The 18,912-nt window shown below is 35.3% G+C and overlaps 1 protein-coding gene across 3 annotated transcripts in view; it reads left to right on the top strand.

The window, feature by feature from the left end:
* Positions 1-18,912, top strand: part of ATG5 (autophagy related 5) — a 138,410-nt gene that overhangs the window by 108,421 nt on the left and 11,077 nt on the right. For all 3 annotated transcript variants that reach the window (XM_027855346.1, XM_027855363.1, XM_027855355.1), the window contains one exon: positions 13,318-13,435. In XM_027855346.1, the coding sequence (XP_027711147.1) occupies positions 13,318-13,435 (118 nt within the window). The remainder of the gene's footprint in view (positions 1-13,317; positions 13,436-18,912) is intronic.

Genomic DNA, 18,912 nt, shown 5'->3' with positions numbered 1-18,912 from the left:
ATGTAATCAAAATTATCTATTTTGCATTTCATAATGTTCTCTATCTCTTGTTTGGTCATAAATTCTTCTGTTCTCCATAATTCCAGCAGGTAAACTATTCCTTGCTCTCTCAGTTTGCTTATAGTATCAGTCTTTATATCTAAATTGTGTACCCATTTTGACTTTATTTTGGTCTATGGTATAAAATGTTGCTCTGTGCCTAGTTTCTGCCATACTCTTTTCCAGTTTTCCCAGCAATTTTTGTCAGATAGTGAGTTCTTATACCAGAAGGTGGAGTCTTTGGGTTTATCAAACAGTAGATTACTATAGTCACTGACTACTGTGTCTTGTGTGCCTAACCTATTCCACTGATACACCACTCTGTTTCTTAGCCAGTAGCGAGTAGTTTTGATGATTGCTGTTTTATAATACAATTTATGATCTGGTATGGCTTAGCACCTTCCCTTGCATTTCTTTTCATTAATCCCCTTGATATTCTGGACCTTTTGTTCTTCCAGATGAATTTTGTTATTATTTTTTCTAGCTCTATAATTTTTTTGGTAGTTTGATTGGTATGTCACTGAATAAGTAAATTAATTTAGGTGGAATTGTCCCTCTTTTTTTGGCTTTTTTTTCCCCCTCTTTTTGGTGAGGCAGTTGGGGTTAAGTAACTTGTCTAGGGTCACACAGCTAGTAAGTACCAAGTGTAGTGAGGCCAGATTTGAACTCAGGTCCTCCTGACTCCAAGGCTGGAGCTCTATCCGCTGCACCACCTAGCCACCCCAGAATTGTCATTTTTATTTTATTAGCTCAGCTTATCCATGAGTAATTGATGTTTTTCCAATTATTTAGATCTGACTTTATTTATGTGAAAAGTATTTTGTAATTGTACTCATATAGTTCCTGGGTTTGTTTTGGCAGATAGACTCCCAAATATTTTATAATGTCTGCAGTAACTTTAAATGGAATTTCTCTTTCTATCTCTTGCTGTTGGGCTTTGTTAGTAATATATAGAAATGCCAGTGATTTATATGGGTTTATTTTATATCCTGCAACTTTGCTAAAGTTGAAACATTAGATTTTTATTGATAACTTGTTTTTACATCACCTGATATAAGTCTATCACTGGACCCCTTTCCAGAGAGCAATGCTTTATAATAAGGATTTTTTTTTTTAAAAGAAGAGAAAAAAAATTCACCAAAGCCACCCAGTGAAAATATCTGTCATTGTATGCAGTTTCCTCACCCTACAGCCCCCTTCCACCTCAGTCTCTATAAAAGAGGCAAGGGGTATCTTCTGATTTGTTTTGGGATCAACCTTATCCTTTATACTTTTGCAGCATTCGATTTCAGTTGTTTTGTGATGGTTCTTTTCATTTACAGTGTCATAGTCATCCTGTGTATTGTTTCCCTGGCTTTGTGTAGTTTTCATCACTTCATAGGAATCATATCAACAGCATAGTAATATTCCTTCCATTGTAGTTATGAGAAAGGAACTGCTTCCTCCTCAGACTTCACACAGCATTTTATTTTAGAAGCATCTAGTGGATTTATCTTGCAGTATTGTATATTGAAGTTATTTGTGTTTGTGTCTTATTCTCTTATTAAACTATTAAGTTCCATGAAAGCAGACCTTGTATTATCTAAACTTTGTAGCTCACTCAGTGATCTCTACCAAGCAGACACTTGATAAATGTTTGCCAGATTGAAGCTAATATTAAAGATTTATTTAAAAATAAACACATAACAGTTTCTGTGGTTATGTTATAATGTAAACCCATATTTAGCATTTTAAGCCCTTTATTAAAAAAAATCTAACATTTATGCAGCGCTTACAAATGGTAGGTGGCACTGTGCAAAGAGCTTTACATTTATTATCTCATTTGAGCCTCATAACAACCCTAGGAGGTAGGTGCTATTATTATTCCCATTTTACAGATGAGGAAACTGAGGCATGCAGAGGTTAAGTGTCTTGCCCAAAGTCACACAGTTAATTAAGTGTCTGAGACTAGATTTGAACTCAAGTCTTGTTCACTCCAAGCTCAGCTCTATCTACCATACCATCTTAGCTGCCTCCCATAACCTGAACCTGGCCTACCTTTCCAACCTTCTCATAGTTCAGCCAAGCTCACTTTCTTACTGTTCCTCCCTGTACTCTTATCTCCTGTCTCTGTGCATTTCCACTGGCTCTTTGCCAGACCTTTGGAACCACACTTGTGTGTTTATAGAACAAGTAGAAATGATTCTAAAGAAAACGAAGATGGGGAAAACAGCTAGATTAGATCAACTATGTAGAGAGATACATGCCTAAAGCAACACAATTGTGAGGGTATTGTGGTATGGAATCATAAAGGAAAGGAAAATAACTTAGTGGGTGGAGGGGGGAAACCTAGACCTTGTTAGTTACCAAAAAGAAGACAACTGAGAGAATGTTGGTAACTAGTAACCCTTGTTGCCTACTCTTCTGTCTATACAAAGACTTTGTGAGCTAATTACTTAACTCAAAGGCTTCTTCATTGAGGACATTGGATACTTCAGCAAGTGATATTCAAGTTGACCACATTCTGGCTATCTGAACAAGTGAATGAAAAAACATTTATTAAATGTTTACTATGTGCCAAACACTGTGCCAAGTAGTGGGGAATACAGATGAAAAGGTGAGGCAGTTCCTGCTCTCAAGGAGTTTTTTTCTTTAATGGAGAAAAACAGTATATCAAATAAAGGAGGTTTTCCCCATTTTTGTACAATGAATTTAAACACCAAATACATTGAGCATTTTCATATCCATTGTAGAATATAACTTTCAAAGCTGCCTTGCTTGTCTGTGTTTCCTTCTGGCCTTCTTTCTACCCTCTTCTCTTTACAGAGAGTGGCTCCATTGCAGGGTCCTGGCCCTCTCATTTTCCCCTGCCCTAATGGAAGAGAAAAACAAGATCTTTATGAAATTATGTAGTTTTTCTGTCTCTTTTAATCATATCTTTTTTTTTCATTGCCCTGTCTCAAGATTATGACTGCCATATGTTTTCTTTTCTGAGTTCTACTGAAGTATAATAGATATTGCTCCAGCCTCCTACTTCAATTCTACATAAGGGTAGATGGCACTGTAGATAGAGTGCTGTGCCTGGAGTTAGGAGACTCAACTTACAGAATTCAAATGTGGCCTTAGACATTTACTGGTTGTGTGACCCTGGGCAAGTCACGTAATCCTATTTACCTCAATTTCCTCATCTGTAAAATGGACTGGAGAAGGAAATGGCAAACCGCTCCAGTATCTTTGCCCAGAAAACCCCAAATGGAGTCATAGTCAAATATGACTGACACACTGAACAACAACAGAAGAGGGTCAGCTAGGGGGCACAGTGGATAGAGCACTGGCCCTGGAGGAGCTAAATTCAAGTCTAGCCTCAGACACTTGACACTTACTAGCTGTGTGACCCAAGAAAACCCCAAATGGGGTCATTAAGAGTTGGACATGACTGAAATGACTGAACAACAACCTCTCCCTGAGTTCATACTCCCTCCCTCTTATTTTATCCTTCTCCCTTCCAAGTCCTACTGTTTCCTTGTGGAGTTAAATATATTCCTGCACCAGAGACCAGAGAGAAAGTGTGTGTGTTCTATCCTCCTTTGTCTGGTTCAGATGAAAGTGAGTTTCAAGTGACGTTTGCTTTCTTCACCCCTTCCTGCCTGTTTGTATAGTCATTTACTTGTGCACCTCAATTAAATAAGATACAATTCTCCCCCAAACACCTCTTTTTTCCTTTTCCCTTTCTTTTTTATTTCTTCTGTTTAGATATTAAAACCTAACAAAACCTCTCCTAGGCCCTCTGTCTTATTTAATTCTGTGGCCGCTGATGACATTAGTGTCCGAAGGGGACAGTGGGCACTTGTTTCTTCTCCCCCCTATTAAAATATTAACACTTTATCCATGTATAGTCAGTTAATCCATCAATCAACAAGTATTTATTATTTGTCCACCATCAGCTAGGCACTGTACTTGGCACTGGGTATACAAATTTAAAGAATGAAGCAATCCCTACTTGGAATGAGTTTATATTCTAGAGGGGTAAACAAGTACATATAAAAAATATATATACAGCACAAATATACATTTAATAATTACAAATACACACACACACACACACACACACACACACCAGAAGATGATATCTGAACTGTATGTTAAAGGAAAAGAGGGACTTTGTGAAGCAAAGGTAAGGAGGAAGTAAATTCCAAGCATGTGGGATAGTGAGTGCGAGGGCCCAGAGACAAGAGATAGAGTGTTGTGCTTAAGAAACACAGAGAAAGCCAGTTTGGCTGCATTGCTAAGTGTAGGAAGGAGAGTAATATTCAGTGAGGCTGGAAAGATAGGTTCAGAACAGGTTATGTAGGGCTTTAAAAGCTAAACAGAAATGAGTTTATATTGTATCTAAGAGCAATAGAAAACCACTGAACTTGGCTGAGTACAGGAGTCACATAGTTGTATCTGTGCTTACGGAAAATTGCTTTGGCAATAGTGTATAGGGTAGCTGGAGTTGGAAGGGAAATGAGAGGGGAAGACCAATTAGAAAGTTTTTGGCAATAATCTAGACAAGGAATGATAATTTTTGTTGTTGATGATGATGGTGATTTGTTTCAGTCATGTCTGACTCCTTGTGACCCTGTTTGGAGTTTTCTTAACAGAGAAACTGGAGTGGTTTAACCGAGGCAAACAGGATTAAGTGACTTTCCCAGGGTCACACAACTAGTGTCTGCGGCTAGATTTGAACTCATGAAGATGAGTCCAGGCTCAGCACTCTATCCACTGCACCACCTAGCTGTCCCAAGAAATGATGATGCCTTGAAATGGTAGTTATATGAATGGAGAGAAGGGGTCAGATGCAAAAGATGTTGTGAAGGTAGAAATGGCAAGATTTGGCAAACTGGATATCTGAGGTAAAGGAGAATGAGCAGTAAAGGATAATGCCAAGATTATGAACCTAAGACACTGTGAGGATGGTGGTGCCTCTGATAGGAATAGATATATTTTCAAGAGAGGAGAAAGAATTTAATAAATGAGTTTAGTTTTTGACATGTTGAGTTTAAGAAGTCTCCAGGATGTTTAGTTTAAAATGTTCAATAAGCAACTTATAAGAACTTTCCAGATATCTCTCTATTCTCCATCAGCAGCTCTTCATGGTTTCAGCTCCAGAAAACATGCCTCTACTACCCACTAATGGCATCTCTCCCCCCCCCCCCCCCCCCGCTTTTCAGCTTCTATTTGTATGTTGTCTTTCTCCATTCAATTGTAAGTTCCTTGAGAACAGGGACTCTCTTACCTTTTTCTTATTTGTATCCCTAATGCTTAATACAGTGCCTAGTACATAGGAGGTGCTTAATAAATATTTGTTGAATTGAACTGAAGCTTAGGTGAGATGTTAGGGCTGGATATGTAGATCTGGGAATTGTCTGCATAGAGGTTAAACCCATGAGAGCTAATGAAGTTACCAAGAAAAGGAGTATTGAGGGAGGAGAAAAAATTCTTAGGGAATACCCGCAGAATGTGAGTAATGAGCCAGCAAAAGAGACTGAATGATCAGACAGGTAGGAAGTGAACCAGGAGACAATTACTATAACAAAAATCAAGAGAGGAAAAAATATCTAGGAGGAAAGAATGGTCAACAGACAGATGCAATAGATTGGTTAAGGATGAGGACAGAGAAAGGGCCATCACTTTTGGCAGTTAACTTTGGAAAGATCACCTTTAGTTGAATGATAAAGTCAGAAACCAGATTACAAAGGGTTGAGAAGTGAAGGAAATACGGAGACAGTTGTTCCCCCCCTCCCCAGGAGTTTGGCTAAGAAAGGGAGGAAAGGAATAGGACTGGTAGGCTCTAGTGAAAAAGATGGGGAAGCCTTGTGTGTGTTTTAAGGCAGTAGGGATAGGAGTCAGTAGATAAGAGAATGGAAATTTGAAAAAGAAGGGGAATTATTGAGGATATGATCTCCTGGAGAAAACAGGAGAAGATGGGTCAAGTACTCATATAGAGAGGTTGTCCTTAGCATGAACAAGGGATACCTCTTTGTCAGAGAGTGGGGAATGATGTCAAAGGATTTTGAGATGAAGAAAAAGGGAGAAGAGGGAACTCATGTTGAGTGGCCTCATTTTTTTTTTATCCAGTAAAGTTAAGAGGCATGGTCCTCAGTTCAGGTGCAGCACAGCGCCAGAGGAAGTGTGGACCTGAGGAAGAAAGACTTGGAAAACCTTCTTTGGGGGAATGAGATACGGAATCAAGGAGGAATAAAAGGACTACCTTGCTGCAGTGGAAATCCAGTTGAGGCCAGATAATTTGATTTCTAATGGACCCAGCATACTACATTGTGAGACTTCCTTCAGCTTCATTCAGTACTTTGTGAATAGGAGTGGGGGAGGCCAGCGATGGGCAGATATAAGGCTAAGGCTTGGCAACAGAAAAGCCAGTAAGAAAGGAGGCCAGAGATTAAAGAGCAGAGGACAGTGTAATCCCTTCCAATTATTCAGACCTTGTTGTATTTCTCCTAACTACTGTGTTTGCGTTTCACAATTTCTACTCAGTTCTTGTGTTTTTAGCAAGAATTCTTCAGAGTTCTCTTACTTCATTAAAGGTACACTTTCCTCCTCGTAGGAGTATAGCTATTTTGGCCACCTAAGTTATTCTTGGTTACAAACCTGTATATTTCTTGTCTTTTGTAGTCTTGAATTTCAGTACTCATTTCCTTTTATGATATAGCTACCAAATCTTTTGTAATCCTGGAGACTCTGACTCCTCTGTTTGCTTGGAGTATTTTTTTTCTTCAACTGTTTTCTATTTAGCTCTTTCTCTGTCTTTATCTATTCTGTTGTTGTTATTGAGGCTTTCAGGTAGAACAGTAATTCTTAGATATTTTTTCACTTCTTGACTTGTTTTCCAAGTCGATTGTTTTTTATGTGACTGAACTTCTGTTTTCTTCTTTTTTTCCCCCAATCTTTTTTTGACTATATTTTAATATTTTTGTCTCATTGAGTCATTAATTTGTTTGATCATTCTAATTTTCAAAGCATTATATTATTGTATGTTTTGCATATTGTGTATATATAGTATATACTAAGTTATTTATTCTCCTTGTAAGCCTTTCCACTGGAGCTCTCATTTTATTTATAATTTTTAAGTTATTTCTTTATTTCTTCTAGCAGTTCTGGACAGTGATTCTTAAATTTGTGACCAAGTTGTATTTTGCTTTGGCACGCTTTGCTTGTAGAGATGGAGTTATCCTCTTCTTTTGAATTTATGTTTTCAGTGTCTCTGTGCCTTTAGAACAGGCCTGTGCAACATAATGGCCCACAGGCTACTTGCGGCCCGCCAAAGGATTGCAGTCTGCTATCACATGATGCACGGCAACCAATTGTTGTCAGTCTGTCTCAGCCACAAGCAGCCTGCTTTATGACAGAGTAAGCTTTTCCAGAAAGAAAGAAAAATCAAAATTTTTCTAACGTGGTTCTTTTTTTTCTTTACTTTTTTGTGACTAAAAGTTTAGCCATACTAAATGATCATATTTTTTTGATGAATAAGGCTATTTTTAGACTATATTGATTCACATACATCTTTCTTTTTAAAAAAAATTGGATATATAGTTAAAGAGGTTTGAAAATTTAGCTATCATTTATTTTATAGAATGATGATCACTTTGAGAAAGCTAAAGCAATGTAAATGTTACCCACAGATGGTTCTGAGGGATTATAAATTTGTGGTAAGGTCTGAACTCATTTTAAGGAAATGTTGAGTGATTGCTTATAACTTTTAAGACATTTTAATTATTCTAAGTACTTTGTTCATTTATGTTCTATAGCTTATGATTTTGGTTATTAGTAAGACTCAAATATGAAAGACAGAAATTTTACATTTTTCTACAACCCAATTTCTCCACACATGGAAATTATAAGGTGGTTTTGGTGTGGGCTGAACATATAGGATAATTTTAAGTAGTTTATGTCTAATGAGAGTACAAGAAGAATATTTAGGAAGTTGAAGTAGTAGTCTTTAGATGTAAAGATTGGAAACACAATGATATTAAAAACAAGCATTTGAAAATGAAAGAAAAAACATATATAACCCACAGAGTGTGGTTTATCATCTGGGAAATGTCTGGGTAATTGAACTATAAAATTCACGTAGTATTTGATTTAACCTTCATAAAGTACTTACTGAGAATAAATATGTAAGTAACATCATGACCACAATTGAAAGATTTTTTTTTAATTTCAGTGTTCAAGAAGTTTTATTTCTTAAAAAATTTATGAAGCTAGCTTTGTATCAAAAAGGTACAAATGTTTTGGTAGCTTAAGTCACCTATTATTGCCACTAATGAACATAATCATATTTGCTCTAGATTGCCCTAAAATAATATACTTTGCCCTGATAATAAATATAAAACACAAAGTTCTGAATTTCATAGTACTAAATTTCTTTAATGTCCAGATAAATGAACAAAGGTCATCAGGGTCCTGGGCACTGAGAGGAACCAGGTAAATACTGAAAAAAATCAGACTATATGCAAATAAGGTAGTTTTTATTTCTCTTTTTAAAAAACAATGAAACAATGTGCTTTATATTTGTTGGCTTCTTTTTATGATGAGTACGTATTGACTTATCAAAGTTACATTTTTTTAAACCAAGTTGAAAATAAACTGTTTGCGCTATGCTTATAAATCTGGTAAAAACAAGAGAATGCCCATATATACAAATGGAAGGCCTTGAAGGGAAATAAATAGCTTAACACAAACCAAAGAGAGGAGGAAGAGGGAAGATAAGAAGAATTCCAGGCATCAGTCGTAGTACAGAGTCAAAAGAAGATAGGATAAAAGCAGAGAACAGAGAATAATCCAGTACTTCTACAGCAGGGGTGCTTGATGTTTTTGGGTGTCATGGCCCCTTTTGGCAGTCAAGCAAAGCTTTACCCTGTATCAGTTCAAACAAATTTCCCCAATTTCTCTAAAACCATTCCCTCTATCATTTCTCAAAGCTCAATAGTATTCCGTTGCATTAATTCCCCAGTTGATGGGCTCCTCCTTAGTTTCCATTTCTTTGCTAACTCCAATCTGTATCTTACTGCTGGACCCAAATGGCTCCAGAGGAGAAAGTGAAGCTTGCACAGCCATCCCCCACTTAAATCCAATTCACTTGCGTGTCATGGCGTCATCTCCCTGATATCATGATCCTGTTTGAGAAAGAAGGACAAACAACAACCTCTGTGAGTAGGAAGTAGTAGCTTGCCCCACTGGGGACCCAACTGGAACTGGCCAGTTGGGCAAACACAGCTTCTTCTTTCTTTTTTTCTTTCTTTCCTCCCTTCCTTCTTTCCTTCTTCCTCCCCTTCCCTCCCCTCTGTCTACATACAGTATCATACATACCTTTACCTGTATCATACCCTATAACTACCCAAGGAATGTAAATTTTGATAGCTGAAACCTCAAAGTATCTTGGGGTTTATAGGCCAGATTTCTTTCTTAAGGACCATGCCTTAAACCCAAATCACTCTGGCTCTCATTGACTGGCCAACAATAGGAGGTCAATCCCCATTTGGTCATTGTTTGGTCCCTAATTGGCTCAGAGGAGTGTAAATAGCAATTGTTTCTGTTTTGGTCAGAAACCCTGGGAGTCTTCCCTTCACAGATTCATTTTTTTTTTTAAACTAGGTAAAAGAGGCCATTCTCTGCCTCATTTCTTACCTAGCCTTAATCACTGAATGGGTGTTGCCTCAGTCAAACTGAGGCCAAAGTCTCCCATTGCATCCAGGGCCATCTTCAGGCATCCTGATTTATATATTGCCACTGGACCCAGATGGCTTCAGAGTAGAAAATGAGGCTGGTGATTCTGCACAGCCCTCCCTCACTTAAATCCAGTTCACTTGCATGTCATGACATTACCTTCCTGATGTTGTGGTCTTCTTTGAGAACAAAGGACAAACAGCAACAACTCTGTCAATGTACTGAACAGCTACAGCTCCAAAAGACCAATGATGAAGTAAGCTACCCAGTTAATGCTAGTGCCTTTTCTCTAAGATATTTGTATTTATCCTTTATCTTGTTTGTGCATAATAATTTACATGTTGTCTCCTCCATTAATACTGTGAGCTCCTTGTATCCTCACTGCCTGGCATATAACAGGCACTTAATAAATGCTACTTGACTTGACTTTGACACATAGTCCAAAAGATACATGTAGTTTTAAGACATGGTAAATGTGTGGATTTGTTTTGACTATGATTATTTTTACAAAGATTGTTTTTTCTTTTATTTTTTTTTAATTGGGGCATGATAGAGATAGCTAGTAATTGTATTGCCAGAAAGAAAAAAGGGTAATTGAAGCATTTTATAAAATACACAGAAGTTGAGAGAGAAATGTATACTTTAAAAAAAAATGCATAGAGATTTACAGTTTCACATAAAATCCTTTTTCTGTCCTCCTTTGTATATGGAAATATTACACCCCCCCCCTTTTGGTGTTCATTAACTTCAGAATAAAAAAAAAATCCAAATTATGTCTAATGTTCCCTTAGGAAATCAGTATTTCTGTGTTTTGTTTAACTTTAACCAACTGTGTTAGAGTGTCCAGCTAGCTAATATTAGAAACAAAGCTTTTCCCAATATTACTTCAGCTTTTATTCTTCCATTTTGGTGGATATCAAAATTCCTAAGAGTAAGTGCTTGTTTCTAGAAATAAACTGATGTTGACAACCATTGCATGATTGTAAGCATATAAAAGAATGTAAGCTTTAATATTTAATGACTTGTCCAAAAGCCAAAAAATAGTCAGGACTTTATTGAATATTTGCAAACACCATCCAAAGGGAATTTGTCTTTTGCTTGTTTCATAAACTCTTAGATGAACCAATATTATCTTTGACCAAGAAAAAAAAAGGAGCTAATATATAGTTTCACTGATGAACACAGAAAAATAACAACAATGCCATGCTATTTGTTTTACTCTTGAAATATTTGTTAAATGATTAATACAAATGTTTGTAAAAGTAACATCTACTTTTTTAAAGATAGTCATTCATAGGGCAGCGAGGTGGTGCAGTGGATAGAGCACCAGCCCTGAAGTCAGGAGGACCTGAGTTCAAATTCAGCCTCAGACCAAACACTTGACACTTACTAGCTGTCTGACCCTGGGCAAGTCACTTAACCCCAATTGCTTAAGGAAAAAGAGAGAAAGATAGTCATTCATTTTGTAACTAATCATATAGTATATTTCACCTGATAAAGTGATTTTCATAAGAGGTTCAGATGATTTTTGTCATGGCAAGTAAATGCTGTTTCTTGGAAGTCACTGAAATATTTTGTGTATTAACAGATGTCTAAATATGTTTTGTAGCTAGAATCGTTTAATAGTATTGTGGATCCTGTGATATGTGTTGCTGTATGATATCCTTTTGATAGCTTTTCTTTTGTCATGCTGTGGTTTAATTCACTTTTAAAAGTCTTATTATTAATTACAAAGCAGTGTTTACACATTTCATTTTTATGTTAAACTTCTTGGATTTTTGCCAACTTATTTAGTCAGAAGAGCATGGAAACAGGAGAACTGGCTTTTAAAGTATTTCTAGAAAGTATCCAGCCTTTTTCTCTGCAAAGCCCCAGCATAGACTTCATGGGGGCTAGTTGACTAAAAGACAAAGGACTAGTTTTGCCTTGTGAAATCGCTTTGGAATTAATAGCTTTTTAGAAGCACCTCAGTTCACAGCTGATGTAAAAGTCCTAGTTACCAGGTTATATCTCCCAGGCAGTAGATTTTTCTGCCTTTAAACTTCTTGTTTGTTGTTATAACTTGTAATGAATATCTTCTTAGGATACTAGGAGGAACTAATGTGACAAGCATATAGAGCTTTGCAAAACTTAAAGTGCTATAAATGCCCATTTTTATTATTAATGACAATAATAACAAGTATTATGAGGTGATTTAAGAAGTCCTAGAACAGGGAGCTCTTTGTATAAGACATTAAGCAGCAAATATTAGTGGGACTTGAGCAATTTTGTGCATTTTTATTTTTTTAAAAAAGCTTCAGTTATAAGAAATAATGGTTTTGGTGCCATTTTATTTGAGGAAGTATTTTTCCCATTTGTATTGTTCAGATGTAACATATTAATATTATCATTATTATTAGAATTTCTTTTCATTAACAACACTAAGGCAAAATGGTTTTTTATGATATTTGCAAACCTTGGCCAGAGTTAGGAACTGATAGGCAAAGAGGAATCAAGCAGTACAAGAGAGTAGTGGTAACTGTTCTTCTCAAGAGGGCAAAATGTTTTACTTTTTACCCAACCAGATTTTCCTTTTCCTGGTTAGCATGTCATTATACTTAACTGTACTTTCATATCTCTTGGAACCATAAGAGAAAATAGTTAGTTTTACCTGAGTCTCCAATTCTCTGCAAAATATTTCCTTTACTGCATTTGCCTCAAAATAGAATGCATTTGGCTTTATAAAATTGTAGTTTCTGTTGTTTCAGCATTTATACCTCCCTCTCCATTTTCTGATATTAATAACCCACATATTTGCCTGAATACCAGCCTCCTGATCCTTCTCCTAACCTCTTTAGGCTTACCCACCCCCAAACTCTGCTGCCCACCACTGGCAAGTTGATCTTCCTAAAATGTTTTCATGATGTCATTCTCCATTGCCACTACAGCAATGAGCCTTACAGACTTGGCACAAAAACTGAGAATGGGTAGTTGGAGTCACTAAATATTTATGAATGAATATTTATGATGTGCCTACCAAATATATGATCTTGAGCTGGAAAGATTTACTACAGATTTTATAGAAGCTGCCTAGATGAGTTGTTTTATGGGGGTTTTACATTGAGTTAAAAGATGATAGTTCTACATGTACGGATTAGAAAAATAGTTTTTCTCTCATACTACTTTCTAAGGAAGTAAACTGTAGTGAAATGATGGAAAGGACTCTTTTAAAAGTAGTCTTAAGCAGTTGAGTATTTCAGATTAAGTCATTTCCTGCTTTTTCAGGCTTTGTACCATCTTTGTTTATATTCATCCTTTGTGGGCTTGAGTAAGAAGTGTAATATTTTTAAACAATGTAGCAGTTTTTAGAAGAAAACTTTTTGTTTGTAGAGCTTATTTAAAATAATGTTTTAAATTAATTTAATAAAATGGTAAGCATATGGCTTTAGCAAGTAATCTCAATGTAAGTTATAAGACAATGTCTCTATTATCCATTATATTACCATAATTTGTCTTGTGATCAACAGAGATATAATTCCTTGGGGTTTTTTAAAAATCTTATGTATTTTCCCTTTCTGTTGTTCTCTTTTTCTATAGGCAACGACTGAGCGACCTTTCATTCAGAAGTTATTTCGACCAGTTGCTGCAGATGGACAATTGCATACACTAGGAGATCTCTTAAAAGAAGTTTGTCCTTCTGCAATTACTACTGAAGGTAAAGTATGATCGTCATTATTAAGCATTGGCTTTTACAAAGAGATACTCTGCTGTCACTTCAAAAATATTTTCCCTATTTTCATTACTTAGTGGGAAATACCCTTCCAAACAGAAGCATCCACTCTTTCATCTAATTCATATTTAGTAAACTTTTTCACTAGATCTTTAAAACAACAAAAATAAACTTTACATTTATTTTGGACCAGTTTAACAAAACTAGATGTGCTATTTAAAAAATTTTTTCCCAGCTGTGATTTTCAAAGTCTTATTTTGCTAATTTAACAATATAACATGATTTATAAACTAAATTAAACAGATATGAGTGTGATCAGTTGTCTCCTTGTTCATTTGAACTTTATTATTTTCACATATCTATTAAGGTCAAATTGTACAGCTTTTAATAGTGTTGTGGAAAAATAAGCATCTTTAGAGTTGGCATATAAATTTCATTGCAAAGACTGAAACTGTAAATAGCAACTCAAGTTTATGTATAACTTTATCTTAACAATAAGGTATGCAGAAACTAATTTCTCTGTAGTTTTTCTTTATCTTTTCTTTGTTTTTAGTAATTGACAAGTAGCCAAGTATAATAACCTCAAATTAAGGATCCTCGAGAATATGGACTGTTTGATATTTTTGCTTCTATCCCCAGCATCTAAGCATAGCACTTAGTACATATTAGATGTTTAATAAATGCTGTAGAATTGAAATGAAGGTTTATCTTGTCTTGAAATCAATGTAATCACAATTTCTCTGCCTGTAATATATTAATTAATCTTTGTCTTCTTGTATTCATATTTCTTTATTTATATTTGTTCTTAACTTTTCAGCTTTCCCTCACTTTCTGGAATAAGGAAGGATATATATAGAATTTTTTTAAAACATCTTCACACCCAGTGAATTTGCTAGTGGTCCATATGCATATTTCAGTATGATGAGCAGCTTAGTCTTTTTTTTTTTCCAGAACAATTGAACCTATAATTCTAGGAGATTTCAGGATTTCAAACATGAGTTTTAAACCACTTATTTTAAAACCTTATTCAGAGCTTAAGTATGAGGTGCATATCAGTCAAAAACATCAGATCACTTTCTTAGCCTCAGTTGGCATTTGAATATCAAATGATGAATATAAAATTTGCCTTTTACTTTCATACTTGATTATTTCTCAGTCTCTCAATATAAATAGAAATTACATGGTAATTTTTACATGTTTAGCAAGGAATTGACATATTTAATAGGAAAATTGTGTAGATTAATTTTTTTTTCATCACAGGTGAAGAAAAAAATGTCACTGATACAGACAGTAATCCTTAGGTGAGATTTGAGGCAATGTATTTAAATGACAAGGAAAAGAAAACTAAGTCTTGAGATTAGTGAGTCTTGAACCAGAGAGAGTACAGTTGGGTGTTTCTGTTTTCTTTTATCAGCTCTATTACATATTGAGTGGCTCAAAACTCTGACCCCTACAATATCAGAGAGAGAGAGAGAGAGAGATGCCTATGTTTTATGTATATACATGCATGTAGAAACTGGTAGAGAAGGAAAACCTATATTTAATTGCTACTTAAAATATCACTTTAATGGATATTCTCAAGAAGCAGTTGTTTTTCTCTACTTGTGTAACTGTGTGGCATATATATAATATAATTACTTAGACTCTTATTTTTCCATTTATTAGGAAATTACTTATCAATAGTTTTATGTTGAATGTGTTTCGTACTTATGGCTACATCATCCTCTTTGCCTCAATAATCTGTGAAACACATGGCATTTGTTTGAAACTGACAAGGGGTGCCATTTGAACCCACAAAAAATGCTGATGCCACAGAACCAGTGGCAGAAAGGAACAGGAGTTAGGGAGTTATATCAGAAAGATCCTTGCCTACTCATCCTAAATTATTGAAACTTTTGATCACCATGTCATTATTCTGGGACTCTTTATGTTGAGCTTTCCTATAGTGTTGGAATCATCAATATTTTGTTTGTTTTATTACATTACAAAAAATATAAACTAAAAACTTTATTATGTTTTCTTAATTATTAGTGACTGAATTTATAATTTGTTTCATTATATTTTTTAAATGTACATTAAATCCTTATTGTTATTCATGAAATGTTTGCATCAGCTATCTTACCATACTGATCCTGTTGCAGTATTCTTATGGTTAATTTTTGCTCATTTTTTAACTTTGTTTCTCTGGCTATAGAAATATTGGTTGGGAAATCTCTGGTAACCTGTTAGTGGAGCCTGACTAACGTTGATTACTATCTGTTTCTTTTTACTATGGTTTCTTTCTGTTAGCTTTCTGCCAGGGTATTGATGATTTTATAATATGGACAAAAAGCTTTTTTTGGTAATATGATGCTCGGTTATATTTAAGTATTATATAAATCACTCTGAACACGTGACCTTTTATTATTGATTTGTGTACTTTATTTTCATCTTTTTAGGGTATGTTGAAGGAACTTTGAAAAAAGCCCTGTGCTTTTCATCAGTTGTCTTTTTTTTTTTTTTAAGTCAAAATTTGAGCTAAATTCTTGCATTATTTTATATTTCCAAGATATCAGAATTTGTATAATTTCCTTTCAGAAACATCATTGACTTTAGTTTACTTAGTTAATAAGGTTCCATAATGCCTAAGGAGTGAAAACAACAGTAAAACTCATAAACCTCAAGAAAAATGCCCTATTTTCATATTTTTCATGTACTGTATTTTTAAGAAACTCTCACCACCAGCTAGTGCTTTTATTAGTGTACAGCTCCTGTTCAGGTGCCAACAAACACACCTGCATGACAAGGTGCCAATCATTTGGTAAAGAGCTTCTTTCCTTCTTTATCTTCTTGTACTGTTTGTAAACAGCTACTTGATCTCGTTGCTCTTTCATGGTTCTTGAATTTCATCTAGGAAAGATTATAGCTTATTGCAACTTTACCCAGTTTGTTTAGCTTATTAAAATAGTAACAAACCTCTGTATTCTGTAAACTACATCCTTCGTTCTTGCCATTGAAGTTCATTTTCACCTCATAGCTACCATTTTGGGGAGAGGCCATATCTCCTATAAAATCTTCATGGATTTAGAAAAAGAGAAGGATAGAGGTGAATGTCATGGTGCATTTCACATATTTCATGGAATTTTAGAGCTAGAAATACTATTGCAACCCTCTCATTTTACAGATGAGGAAGTGGTGGCCAAAATTAAAACATAGGTCTCCTATTCTTGGTTCAGTGATTTTTCTGCTATAGCATCCTTTCTTCTCCCCTCCCTACCCACACCATTCTGTTTCTTTGGACATTCTAAAATACTTGTTTTAGTTTAAAAATAACTGTTATTCTTTACAAACTAGCTTTTATGTAATGCTTAATTCTATGGCTTAAAAATACTTAGTAAATGTACACAAAAGATATTATTAGACAGACGATAACACAGTCTCTGACATCTTAGAGCATCCTATGATATCTCTGGCATTTTGCAACCTCTGTTTTTCATATTGTAAGTGGTAGTGTATGTAGCTTTTTCTACTACTACTTTTGTTTGAATTTACTCAGATGGTGGGTATGAAAGTTATCCATGCAAAAGAAAAGCAGCCCTTCTTAGTGTAGATGCCACCAGGCAAAAGACTCCTTCAGTCTCCTTTTACACACTTAACCTACTGCATGTAGCCATTCCTGGAGAACAGCCACAGTGCGACTCCTCTGTTGTGCTCTGTTGGCTACTCCCATCTTAATCTACCACTCCTTTTTTTTGCCCAGGTAGGGAAATTCCAGAGGTAATGGGTGGGTACCTTTTAATGTTTTTTTTCCTCTTTCTCTTTCTTAACTATTAAATAGCTATCTTGGAGAGCTTTACCCTGAAGGGTGGTAAATAGCTACATCTTTCAGGGGTATGGTAATGTATTTCACACTTTGTAGAAAACTACAGTTTCTTTCTGTCTTTTTAGAATAATCTGCTTCCACCTTGTTGGTCTAACCTGGATTGTTACTCTTTCTTTTTTCTACTTTATTGTGCAAAGTGATTTTCCTTTCAAGATCTATGAGAAAGATCTAAAACACTGACACAATACACTCTTTGGTTCAGTACACCCAGGGTGTTGGCAAATGGTAAGCATTCTGGCACACCTGGATGCCTCTTCAGCTGAAAGGGAAAGGCTTGAAGATTGGGTGTGAGTGACCTGACTGTTGTCACATGATAAAAAGAGAAAGTGCTTCGTGAAAGTCATGTGGTACCATTGTCTTTTATTTCCTATAGCAAATGATTCAGTTAGAAAGGAATTTTATGTGAAAGTAGGATGTACTAAGATTTAAGGAGACCTACTGTAGGTCACTGTTCTTGTAGAGTAGCCATGACGAGCTGTTTTGTATGTTTTTCTTTTTGTATCTTATAAGTGGTTGTGGGAGCTGGTTAAATTATAGGTAATAGGAAATAATGCCAAGGTGAACTTAGGTAAATTACCTTTGTGGTTTCAGCAGAAGTTAGCATGACCCAGAAAGCCACGTGTCTGTACCATATCAAGAGCAAAGTATTCCTTTCCTTATTATTTTCCAATGAATATAACATTCTATTGATTTGAGTTCATAGAAGAATCTGTGAGCCCTACTCTGTTACAAATTGCAGAATCCATTAAAAATATTATTCAAGAAATCAGCTGACCATTCAGCTTGTTTAATAATCAAGAACTCTCCATCACCTACTTTTTAATTCTATTTTCACTTGAGATTACACTGAAATGGAGTTATATAATACTGTATGCAGAGGAGACATACATTCTGTGGCAAATGAGCGAGATTTTTTAGATTACTCCCTCATATATGCTTCAGTTGATACTTTATGCCTCACAGATATGACATGGTTTTGAAGGGTCTTTACCAACTACCATTTGATTATGTATTTCCATTTGATTATACAGAATCACACAACTTGTATCATTTTTTAAAATCTTATACATACAAAACAGAATTCACTCTGCTTTAATATAAGTTTAACAGATTGTTAGTTAAGTCACAAGTTGTTGTATAGAATTAAAGAAAGATTGGAAACTTGATTGATGCTTTGTGAGTTAGACCTGGATCCAGTAGCAATCTCATATAATCATCACTGTGGCACTCCTTATACAGCAATCAACATTGCAGTTTGCGAATATAATGTGCGTTACATATTCGTGATGTTCCTGTGATTTATGCTCAGTCAGTTGTCATTTATTGCTGAATTTTCTCCTGTGGTTTGAGTTTTTTTCTAAATTAAAATTTTTTTTTCTATTTTAAAGTTTACAAAAAGCTAGATATTGAAAATTGTGATTAAGATCTACTAGGCCATAGGTTATTCATCTTTGTAGCCTGAATCCTAGCCCCAGCCAATGGCACAGTGGTGAAAATCTTTTAAGTATCTTTTAATTTAAATCTTTTAATTTAATTTTATTTTGTATCCCTCTGCCATCACTGTCAAGGGCTTTATCAGGAGTAGGTTTTGTAGGTATGG

Source organism: Vombatus ursinus, unplaced genomic scaffold (genome assembly GCF_900497805.2).
Source record: "Vombatus ursinus unplaced genomic scaffold, bare-nosed wombat genome assembly UNPS02000582.1, whole genome shotgun sequence".
Classification (NCBI taxonomy): domain Eukaryota; kingdom Metazoa; phylum Chordata; class Mammalia; order Diprotodontia; family Vombatidae; genus Vombatus; species Vombatus ursinus.
The sequence above is the reverse complement of the archived record's forward strand: the minus strand, read 5'-3'. Positions and strand labels throughout refer to the sequence as shown.